Source organism: Cyphellophora europaea (genome assembly GCF_000365145.1).
Source record: "Cyphellophora europaea CBS 101466 unplaced genomic scaffold supercont1.2, whole genome shotgun sequence".
Taxonomy (NCBI): Eukaryota; Fungi; Ascomycota; class Eurotiomycetes; order Chaetothyriales; family Cyphellophoraceae; genus Cyphellophora; species Cyphellophora europaea.
Genome location: NW_008481808.1, coordinates 2,466,381 through 2,477,983, shown reverse-complemented (window position 1 = coordinate 2,477,983; position 11,603 = coordinate 2,466,381). Strand labels below are relative to the sequence as shown.

Genomic DNA, 11,603 nt, shown 5'->3' with positions numbered 1-11,603 from the left:
GTGAAACTGCTACCGTGAGACAGGCGTGCTTCGCTTAGAAAGCTGGCTGGGTGGTCGTCGTCATTGCGCACTTGACTGTGATCTCGTCAGCGGTCGAGATTGTGCTATCTCGCTGGGGGTAGTCGATGGTGATGGCAAGTTTGAGGCGAAATGCGCAGCTGGGTTGAGTGACTTTGTGTGGTTCCGAGTTATTCCAGCTGCTGCATTGGGTTAGAGGGAAGCAGCAACCATGCAGCCTGCAGAAGCGGCACGGTGATACTGCAGGTACCGGCGGAATTTTCATCTCGTCATGTTGTTCCTGCGTACTCAGCCACGGGCATGCAGCAAGGTTCACTCACGGTTCCCTGGCAACTCAGGAGCAAGCTTACGGTGGGAAGAACAGGTTTCGGAAGGGTCTGCATCTGAAGTTTTAGATGGCATTGCATTGCCACTCTTTGCCTCCTCTGCTGAGATGGAGGTTGAGGGTATCATGGGCTGAATTGCTTCGCTAATGGGTCTCGTCTGCCATTGGTCTCATCATCGTCATTTCAGCACCTGTGCCAATGGAACGAGATTGATCCTTCTCCCTTGATAAAATACACATTTGCCAGAAAGTGATTCGAGGCTCACGCTGGTGATCCGCCCTCGAAAATTGATTCCTCCCAAATTTCGATCCTCTGGTGGTCTGAATAGTAGTTGTTTAATGAAAACGCCATCGCCATGCGCTGTAGAAGCAGTAATTGGAATTGGTATCCAAGAAATCTTGCAAATGAATTGTCGTCCGTCACTTTCGTTGCAGTCATTCAGACCGTGTCTATCTCCAGTCGAATGTGTGAATTGCATCAAGCTCCGATACTCATGTAACTTGCACAGGTGTTCGGCCTAGTCTGGTCGCACCGGCATTGAAGAGCCTCGACATGACGCTGCCCACACTATGTTGATGCGCGGGAGCGGGACCTTCCGACTTGACTTTCTTGCTGGGTTGTTGATCATAGAAGCTGATCTGGTGGCCCTTCAGGTTCGGTCTGGCCGCAGCGACTGCCTTGCCATATGCGGTATACTGGTAGCTATCCGGGCTAGCTTGCCCATCGAAGATGGCGATATTCTCATCCACGTAATTATTGTGGGTCATAGGGGTGCCTCGGTTGGTGGGTGCCAAGGAGGATGATCTCGAGTGAGACGATGGTGCAACTGAAGATGATCGGGAGCTGGAGTAAGAGTGACCGGAGCGTACCAAGGGAGGCAAGTCTCGGATCGACGGCGGCGAAATGGAGCGTTCGTGGCGATAGGGTGAGGGGCCGCGTTTATGACTTGCAGCGGGCAGAGACAGAGAGCTCTGGTTGCTGTGATATCTGCGGGCATGACGTCCGCCAGGGACATCGTCCTCGATGATGGAGTGAGGAGAGTCGTACACGTGGATAGCTTTGGGCTGTTTGGTGGTGAGTGCGCGCGTGGATTGGCGAATTGATTCGACCACATCAGTGTCGACCGAGGAAGTGGACTGCCAGTGCCTGTGGCTGTTGAGTTCGGATCGCTCGTACTGAAGCTCAAGCTGGAATCTGATAGGTGCCAGGAAAGGCTCGAAGTGGTCGAAGAGGTCCTGTTCGCTAACTCGGGTATCGAAGTCGAGAAGGTAGAGCATTTGCCTTTCCATGAGGTTGACCTCGGGAAGACCAAAGCCGAAGCCATCGTAGCCCTTGACTGAGGTGTACCTGGCCCAGTGCTTATTCTTGGGTGAAGAGTCGTTGAGGTTCTTGGCCGCCAGAATAAGAGCAGCCAGGAAGATGCGGTGAGTGGTACACCGCATACCCTTGGCCACAGGAGGGAGGCGAGCCTTTAGGCGAGTGAGGAAGACCAGCGAGGTCATCAGGGTAGGGACCTGGACGGATGACTTGTTGACAAGAGATGTGATGAATGCTTCCAAGCTGGGAAGAGCAGGCATGTTCTCATGCTGAGCGGGATCTGAAGGTGGCGTGGATGGCGGTGTGGGAAGAGTTGATGTGTTGGAAGGCTGCTCACAGCGGATAACCTGCGAGGCCTGCTTCGCTAGGTGCTGAATCATATAACTCCTCACGGGCTGACGGACAAACTCGTCGAGAGCAGCCCGGTTCTGGGCCTGCGAGTATGAAGAGTCCATAATGAGTGTATGTGGTAAGAGGTTGGTAGAATGAGAGAACAGTTCCTGATCAAAGGAACCTGATTTGTTTGAGGACGAGTGACAGATATGGACAGTCTGTCAAAAGCGACAAAGGGCCCAAATGTCTCGAAGATGCGAGTGGTTGGTATTAAAGAAATGTGAAATGCCTGGCCTGCAGGAGGGGGGAAGCGAGCGTGCCAAGTGGATGTACGGAGTATGAATATCGATACGAGAAGGCAATTCTCCCAGGAGGTATGCTAGGGCCAGCCTAGGATAGTCGACTCCTTTGGTGTCTGAGAGGGTTCGGTAAGGTCTCGAGTCGCGTCCCCTGAGGTTCCACGCTGTCGCCTTTTGGAATGACGAAGTCTGGAGCACGGAACCGGCACGGCAACTAGATCGATAAGGGAATAATCGATAAGTGACTCTGCTCGGAAGAGAGACGGATTGGTCTTGGGCCAAGGGTCGCGTAAGCAGGGGTAAAGTCTATGGCCTGGCCACTAGAGGTTCTGGGTCAGTAGGTTCCAGCACTTGGGCAGCGGCTTGGCTGTCAACGGCTTTTGCTGGGTCGTGAGATGGAAGGGGAGTCTAGAGAGATGAGGATGAGGAAGAGTGATTCACTTTAATCAGCCTGAGGAATGTCACTCAGTGCCGCGAGGGAGCTGGGGCGAGCTGGCGCTTGCAAGTGTAAATATGTATTGTTTCGCGCCCGTCGGCGGCACCGTGCCAGGGAGAAACTGGTTGGCCATGAGGCGGCATGCTGCACTCCTTGAACGGCGTATCCCCACACAGGACGAGTCAGGTTGAGAGGGGCGCATGGCCACGGTTGGCAGCCTGTGGGCAGGCTGGATCATCTGGCCCAAGCATGTGCAGGTCTGGGTGCGCCGTTTGCCTGTCCACCAGGTGGCATGGGAGGGAGCCAAGGGGTAATTGATTGGCTAGGGGTGGCAGCCTGGGAAGGGGGGCGCAGCCGTCGAAGCGGGGCTGATCGGGGCGCGCCAAAGGACTCATGCGAGTGTTGGGCCAGTTAAACTTCCGGGCAGATCGAGCAGCGGGCCTGTTATTGCGCAGCTTGAGGCATGGGCCGGCAGGGAGTTGAAACTTACGCGCCCCTTGTCCTGCTTCCTGACTGTCTCAGCTTTTTGCTTTATCAAACGCGTTCGCCTATGGAACGCGGCCATGCCAGATTCAGCTCTGAGTGGTTGCTTTCGTTGCATTCCCTTGCCTTGCGTCTGCCATCGCGGTTTCACTGGTGGCCAGCAAAGGAGAGAATGTCCCGGGAATTGCCACACAATGCCTTTTTTTCTCGCTTGTTTTTAGCCCTGTAATTCATTGGGTTCGTCCTCGCTGAGAGTATGGCGGACGGCCAGCCTTCTCACCCACAGGGTCTACCCTCGTTCTCTCCGGCCTGCAGAAGCGACACTGCATGTGTGAGATGTGTGTCATCCGGGACTGTTGAATGCTTCAAGCCAGCATGTGTGCTGCATTGAATGTTGCAGCTTCATACAGTTGTGATCAGCCATTTGCCAGTCGCCATTCCCCGTCAGCTGCCCATTAATTGTCTTGAGTATGGCACACCGCCGATCACATGGAAATATTAGAGTTGGGCATTCTTTGGACAGGCGTCGGTCATTCGGGCGTGTGTCGGGAGGCATCGGTCAGGCTCTCAACTCACGAGAAACCCTATCGAGCTTGCAATCCTGGTAGGGTCGACTCGTGGCTAGTGGTAGACAAACAATCCTTTGCTGCAGCGAACCCCAGCCCCGTAGTCTGGAATAGCGTCAGTCTGCTTGCAAGAGATGCTGATAGCGCTGTCAACGGCTGCTCGGCGTTGGGGGTGGAGTGCCAGAGTGAGACGCGAGTGCGACGGCGACTGCCTATTGCAGGCTGGAACTCGGCCTAGCAGATCAAGAATCTGCGGGGGTCAGCTCGCACTTGCCACGCTTTGCGCCGAAGAGCTTCAGCCACACATGCGCCACAGCCACCGCCACAGCCACCACCCGCCCCGATCTCGTGGCTCGATGGCGCCAATGGGCCTAAGCCTCTCGTCAACGCCGCCGTCAAACGCCAGATCCGACAGCTTGTACGTCGTGCATGCCAGCTGGGAACCTCAGCACTTGACGTCCACACCATATCATGGCTGGCCGCTCCCGCACACCTTCAATCACATTCTCCCCCCCTCTTTCGACGAGTACCGCTGGCCTGAACTGCCAGGAGCCTGCACATCCTGAAACGCAACTGACCATGTCCAGGCGCTAAAATGTGGCTTATCTTTGTCCACGGCGGAATGTGATCTGGACAACGAGCTACACACCCACTCAGTTCCCTATTTCTCGGTAACGAGATTCGTACTTGCGCGATCAAGTGTCTCTATCTTGATATCGGCCCTCACCTACTCGATGGCTACTTCTACTCTCATGCACATCCCTCAGAGACCTGATGGCGCCTTACTTACAGGAGTCGTTTTCGCCCTTTAAGACATGCGCTCGATCCCGTGTCAACGTCTAGGCTGGTCTGGTATGTCTATCAAGCGCTCAGTGCATCAAGCGCTCAGTGCATCAAGCGCTCAGTGGTAGTCACTGGAAGCCGCCGCCCACCACGACTCGACACGTACTTTCACCATCTGCTGCACTCTTCACTATGAGAATCCCCAAGGCATTTCAAAATAGATGCTATTAAGGTCTGATATCATTGCGCTTGTCTATTCAGATTATCACCGAGGTATGTTTTCATATCGACTGCACCGCAAGCATTGCAGTCGAACCATGTCCCAACTATCGAAAAACGCCAAAACCCTCATGTAACACGTGGTTACCACGCGATCTCACGATCTGAGCCACTGTCAATACGATACATGTTGATCCAGATCGACAGCCCTACTTCATCGCAAAGTACGCCGCTCGAGCCTCGTGTGTGGTGTTGTTCTGGTGAGCCTTCTGCGCCTGTGTAGGCTTGATGGTTTTGCTGGTGCTATCACGCTTCTTGTGAAGCAATGACTTCAGGCTCGACATGGTTGAAGTGCTTCGCACCGAGGCGGCGTCGCCATGCTTCTCGTCCACATTGGCTGAGGAAGGCATCGTCTGGGAATGCGCACGAGAGCGTTCTTGCGAGAGCTTGGGTGTTGGGAGAGAATGTCGTTGAGAGGCAAGTAGGGAGTCGGTGACAGATGCGTACGACATAGGTGTTGACTAAATATACCCTATACTCAGCTGCTCCACTGGAGGGTATGGCGTGGGGTGAGAATAAGCAGGGGATTCTGAACAATTAGGCGTTCCCCAAACTCCTACAAGGATCCCGGGTAAGCTGAGTCGCGAGGGAATATTGACTGTTGAGTTTGTGCTGAGTGATTGCTTCGCAAGGAATCTTTATATGGTGAAGAGTGCGACCAGATTCGGCTTTAACACGGTGGGGTCAAGGTTTGCTTTCCTCGGTGTTTGGTTTTGTATAGACAGCCATGCCTCAGGCTCGGTCCTAAGGCCATCTTTATACCTGCTCCCACGGTATGCTTTGTTGACTAGTCTCGGTCATACACCCACCTCCCTGCTTAACAATTCTCCCCAATATGACGCCCTTGTTGGCGGCTAGCCCGTCGGATGACTTCTGACATACATTGTGTGGTTGAGAAGGTGACTCAGTACTCGGTAGCCTGAGGCCTGCCTAGAGAGATGCGAGTACGACAACCAATCACTGCTTCAGCAAGCAGCCACGGTGGGTACAATCCGAGCTTGCAGGTTGCCAGGGGTTTGCTGACTCAAAGTCGATGCTTTCAATCCCCTAGTGCGCCTGCGTCTTTACGCAGACTCCTCTGTGAGTGGGTGGGCATGGGCACGCCTTCTTGACCTGGGTCGAAGGGTACCTTTGCGCCGATACTGGCCCATTGCATTTCATCACTGCCCTTCGATTTGCAGAATATATCATCAGTCGCTTCATGGACAATATCTAACTCGAGTGGGGTTAAATATTCATCTACAGTTCCCACCGTTGCCAACTTCGAAGCAGAGACTCCGTATTGCTTGTCTACAGCGAGAAAAGTCTGCACCGATGAGTCAAAGAGCACCTTTTCTTTCGTCCCAAATAGTACAAGCAGCGGCAGCAAGACTCCAGGTTAATGACTGGGCGGGCCGCGTACCAAAGTTCCAATGGCGGGGTCCTGTGCCGCAGAATACGCGCCCTTTTGCCTATACGCCCTTCGCGTACGTACGCTCGGGTCAGGTCTTTCGGTGTGTACACTGCAATCGCAATTGCACCTGCACCTGCAGCAGCTTTGTTCGGCCCGGAGACTTCACGTTCAGCACACAAACGTTATTTGGGGCGTGCGAGGAGTTCATTCTTCTTGCGCGCGTTGGCTCGTAGGTAGATAGATTCGTCTCTATGGTTCCAACGCGAGGGTGGATCTTTGTATCTGGCTGGACTTAGTCGACCGTAGTTGGGGGACTTAGAGAGGAACCAGCATACGAGAAAGCACACCACTATCGTCTTTTGGGGCGGTGAAAGATCAGCAACAACTCCATTGTCGTCGTGACCTTGGGAGAGGATTGAAGCACCTCGCTCCCCTTTCTGCAATTATATACAAGTTCATGGATGCATGTCCCACGAACTCGGCAGCATTTCTGTTGACACATCTCCAACAGCAGATTGATGCCGCCAGAAAGCCAACAGACAGCCATCTTGAGCTAGACTTGCTTCGACAGCAGCAGGAGGATCCGGGGGGAGGGGGGGGGGGGGAAGAGCAGCAGCACAAAAGATACGAAGAATGCATATCGTATGTTCATACCAATAATCAACAAGCCTCTCAGACACATGGCTATCCCAAGGAAACCGGAGGGGTGCCTCATCACTGCATCCGCATGGTTGTCGTCGTCGTCATATCTCCTTCATGGCTCATTCTTCACCACCTGCTTGGCCTCATCAAGCAGCCCCCGATTTAGTCGAGAATTCCCATCTGCATCTGCATCCACGTCCGCGACTGCACTCGCATTCGCACCCAGTCCCTCCGCCTCGTCATCCTCTTCGAACCCCAAACTCAAGCCCACCTCGCTCTCCCTCCTCCGCTCCTCCGCCTCGGTGCCAAAAACCCTTCTGACCACACTGCTGATACTCCTCCGGGCCCTATGCCCATTCGCTCCCACCGCAGCCCCTTCCCCCTTCCCAGATCCAGCTCCTTCCACCAACGCACCCGCCGCACCGAAACCACTCGCCTTCCTCTGCCCCCTGTCCCTCCTCCACCGCGCAAATGCTGTCCCTCCAGCCCCGCCCGCGCCCGCCGTCGCTTTACCAGCCTTCCGCGCCGCCTCCGGCGCCGTCCCCGTTGGCGGCCACTGGCCCTCGTTCTTCCATCCACTGACCAGCGCGCGTACCATGTCCGGCAGCGGAATCGGGATGTTGGGCGTCAGGCTCTGCACCACGATCTTGCCGTAAATCGTGCCGTACGCGCTGGGGTTGATGCGGCTGCGCAGCACGTTGTCTTCAGGGAACAGCGGCGGGTACACGGGAAGATAAGGACCCTCGGCTTCTGGATCGGGTTCACTTTCGTTTGCGGGGATGGCACTGGTGGGTTTGGCCGTAGTCACGCCGGTGGAAGTTACGTCTGTCGCGGCCGTAGTGGCGGTGGTTGCCGGCTCGAGACTGTCTACGGACGTGCCTCCGGAGGCCTCCGGCGTGTGGCTATCGGCGGCGGCAGCGAAACCAACAGCAGTCGCGGCATTGATGTCGGCGGCACTGACCGAAGGCGAGGTGTCGACATTGGTGTTGGTTTCAGAGTCCGGAATGTCAGCCTTTCCGAGGATAGCACTGAGTGTGGTGTCCATGGCATCCTGATTTTCTGATGCAGGCTTTCGCGCCCCAGCCGAATCCCTCCAAACCGCTCCCGTCCACGCATCGCGCTGCTGAACCCAATGTCGGAGGCCGTGGTTCCAAGACATCTGCTCGTGGATAATTTTCCTTCTTTTAACCTGCCGCTCACGGACGTAGTCTGCTACCGCATCGGGGTTTTCGAAGCGGTATGGGTCGGCCTTAGGGCGCCGTTTCGTGGGTGACGTTGGATGCGCGCGATCCAGCTCATCTTCGGAGCCATCGTCACGTAGCTGCCAGGATATAGGTTCCCTGGCGTCAGGTCCCTGTTGTTGATCTTGTCCCCCGCCTTCTGTGGGTGGGAATTCCCAATCATTTCGTACGATGGTCATGAGGTATCTCTTTGCCGCCCTTGAAGCATCGGCACGTGCCCTTTCTTGCTGTTTGGGGTTTGCAGTAGTTGTGCCATCGTTCTTCTCCGCATTCTGGCTCTGAGAGTCAGAGGTGTTCGAGCTGACGTTGCTGCCTCTTCGAAAGCGTTGCGAGAGGTTGTGTAGGAAAGGAGCATGGGCCGAGAGAGGCGAGCGGCCGGACTCGGTGGAGGCGTGCTCTGGGGAGCCTGACCGTTGTAGGATGGGGCGGTCGGCTGGACCTGCCCCCGCCATGGCCATGGATTGGATGAGCAAGAGTTATCCTGCTTGGAGAGGGCCTGAAATCGGGCGCAGATGAGACGAGGTAGTGGTCACGAGGGGTCAGACATTGAGCGCGTGAGACCGAGATGCGGAAATCTTCGGAGGATTATATGTGCGTTTTTGGAGTAAACGAGCAAGCGCATGCAGCGTAGCTATGAATGAGATAATTACGTGAGAGCTACAATGAAGGGAACAGGGCACGTACGCATCACTGGCAGCGTTTTGTATCGGCGGCGGTGGTGTGAGAGTTTGTCCTGTGGTGGAGGCGGATTATCTGAGTAGGAGTGTAGATCAATGACAACAGCCAATCCGTGGTTGCATCACGCCAAGCTGTCTGGGGCAGGAGGCATACGAGTCTGCGTGGCTAGGGTCTAGACATGGCCATTACTGCAATCATCAAGGTTTTGTCTTCATTTGCAGCTATGAATGGGCTTCATGCTGAGTTATCGTGCGGGTACTAACTATACACAGGAGGTGCCCTCTGAACAGCTAAGAGCGGCCCTCGATGGACGATTTCGAATAATGAATGTGCCCTGACCAAGTCCAATCCGTGCATCAGCATCAACAGGCCTTTTTCACATTCTGGTGCTCTCCGCAATGTCTTCTTGAAAAGGATGGTCGGGTCTGACGTGCGTGCACATCGACGAATTGAACTTGAACACAAAATCACAAGCTCATTTGCTGTAGAACGCGAAAGGAAACCCGAACCGGGAGTCTCATGACACTCATCAAAAGCAATGCTCAGAAGAGCTGTGCAGGGGTACCGTGTCGTTAAATTCGTTAATTGGGTAACGATCGGACGAGGTCCAATACATGCAGGACCTCAAAGGATGCGGGCTCTGCCCTTGAGGGGTGGGTAAGTGGTGTTCCATCTACATCACCACGCTCCTACGCTTCTCGGCGTTGCTGAGGACGAGCAGCGGAGTGGAACGTCGCGCAGCTTCAATCTCAATAAATGCTCTCTCATCGCCGCTAAGGCTTCGGTTGCTATCGACAGAGGATCGGTCGCGGGATTTCTCCTTGCGCTCAGATCCAATTGCACCGACCCCCAGACTGCCGATGCTGGGCCGGCTGGTCAGGCTAGTGCTGCCCGCAAGAACAGAGTCGCTGTCGGAACCCGAGGCAGAGAAGTTGAATTCGTTCTCACTGCCAGGAGTGCCAGCTCCAGAGCCGGGCTGACGTACGTCGTTGCGTCTTTCTCGACCAGCTTTCACCAAGTCATGGACAGCACGACGGCGTTGGCGGGTTGCAAAGTTCTTGCTTCCCTCATGCTTCGACGTGGGCTTCTCCGTGAGCTCCTGCAGCAGCGGCGGACCCTTGGGCTGGCGAACAGGATGCTCACCAGCACGTCCGTGGCCGGGAGCGAAAGTGCCGGTCATAGGGGTTTGAGGCACACCGGCCGAGCGTGGACCAGTAGGGCGTGTCCACTCACCAGTGGTCTTGACGTTCACCGATGAGAGGTTTTTGCGGTGCCCACGGCGGAAGGCGTTAGCCGATGGAGGAGGCAGAGGCTCAACATCATTCTGGGGCGAGGGCGTCGGCTTGGGTGGCGACACGCTTCTCATCTGAGACCGAGGAACCGAAGGGTCGGAGGCTTGACGCTGAAAGACCGGGGCGGCTTGGGGGGAGGATACTCGGTAGTTCTCGGTGCTTCCAGGACCCGTGTGCTGCTGAGCCCCGTTGTCATACACGAAGCTGGACTGGCCAGTCATGGGATTGTAGACGGAGAAAACGCCAGGACTGCCAGCGACGGGCTGAACAATAGGCTGAAGCCCATGCTGGAGCTGCTGGGTGTAAATGCTCATGGGCGAATTGACAGGTGATTGGTAAGACTGGGCATTGTTCGTGTAGCCTGTATTGAGGTTCAAGTGACCCAAATGCTGAGCAGCGGAAGTGATCTCAGCAAGCTGTTGTTGAAGCTGTCGCTGCTGGAGGGCAAGATAACGGTTGGTAGCCATTAGTTGTTCATACTCTTCGGGATCAATACCGTCTAATCCACCCTGAGGAGCAAAATCGAGGATGGGAGGCGCCAGAACTTGCTCTTGGAAGGAGTAGTTGTTCTGATCACGGTAGGCACCATTGCTGTTGCCGCTCATCTTGCGTGCCTGAGGAAAGTACGCTGCAGTGGTTGTCTGCGGGACGCGACTTCCGGCATCGTACTGAGGATCCGCATAACGGCTTTGCTCCAGTCCGTTGGCAGCAGGAGGAACGGTGGCAGATTTGGGGGCCGTGCGGAGACCGGCTAAGAGGTGACCACGGCTGGTTCGAGGAGTTGAGACATTATTGGCTTGCTGGGTTTCATCGATGGTGGAGATGTTGGAAGGAGGGGCGACGCTCAAGCGCTTGATGTGCGAAGCCTTGCCGCGGGACGCGAAGCCCGGTCCGGAGACACCGATGTTGGTGTTGTTGAAAGGGGATTGGAAAGTCATTTGAGCAAGACCGCCTGCGTCAATACTCATGTTTTTTTCTCTAAGGGTGATGTATGTGCAATCGAATGGAACAATGCTGTACGCAAATGAACCAGAAAGCTGGTCCGGCAATCAAGGAAGCGAATTGAGGAGCTCTATGTAGAGGTCGAAGGAGCGTGTGATTAGAGTATTAGGCGTCGCGGGCCAGCGTTGGCTGAATGTAAGTCGACAGGATCGCAAATTCGAAAGATCGAGGGGTATCAGAAACGGAACCAAAAGCTTGTATGCCTGATAAGTCACTGTCAGAAGATGGAGTCGAAAGATTGGACGTGATATACCAGTTGTGTTGCCTGCTGGGGCAATATGGCAGGACAGGCCAAGTGAGCTGACGGCTGCTTAGTTATGTGGGGATTGACGTGCTGTGTACAAAGATCGGGAGCTTTTTGTGGCGGATTAGGTGTCGAATGGACAGTGTAGGTGATTTAATGTCGATTGTGTGGCAGAGCTGTTTTCTAGCAACAACGTCTTGTATTGCGCGGCAAATACGAATGATGGCGGGCGAAGAGGACGTGGCGGTGATTAGGACCAGGGGTAAGTCGG

General features: G+C 55.0%; 3 protein-coding genes across 3 annotated transcripts; all 3 read right to left on the bottom strand.

The window, feature by feature from the left end:
• Positions 1 to 835: 835 nt before the first annotated feature.
• HMPREF1541_02443 (uncharacterized protein) lies at positions 836 to 2,116 on the bottom strand (the record flags this gene model as incomplete). Its single annotated transcript, XM_008716798.1, has 1 exon — positions 836 to 2,116. One exon carries the CDS (start codon positions 2,114 to 2,116, stop codon positions 836 to 838), a length of 1,281 nt encoding a protein of 426 aa, XP_008715020.1.
• A 4,871-nt stretch (positions 2,117 to 6,987) lies between these two features.
• HMPREF1541_02442 (uncharacterized protein) lies at positions 6,988 to 8,568 on the bottom strand (the record flags this gene model as incomplete). The annotated part of the gene is made up of 1 exon (XM_008716797.1): positions 6,988 to 8,568. One exon carries the CDS (start codon positions 8,566 to 8,568, stop codon positions 6,988 to 6,990), a length of 1,581 nt encoding a protein of 526 aa, XP_008715019.1.
• An 899-nt stretch (positions 8,569 to 9,467) lies between these two features.
• HMPREF1541_02441 (uncharacterized protein) lies at positions 9,468 to 11,054 on the bottom strand (the record flags this gene model as incomplete). Its single annotated transcript, XM_008716796.1, has 1 exon — positions 9,468 to 11,054. One exon carries the CDS (start codon positions 11,052 to 11,054, stop codon positions 9,468 to 9,470), a length of 1,587 nt encoding a protein of 528 aa, XP_008715018.1.
• Between the last annotated feature and the right edge of the window lie 549 nt (positions 11,055 to 11,603).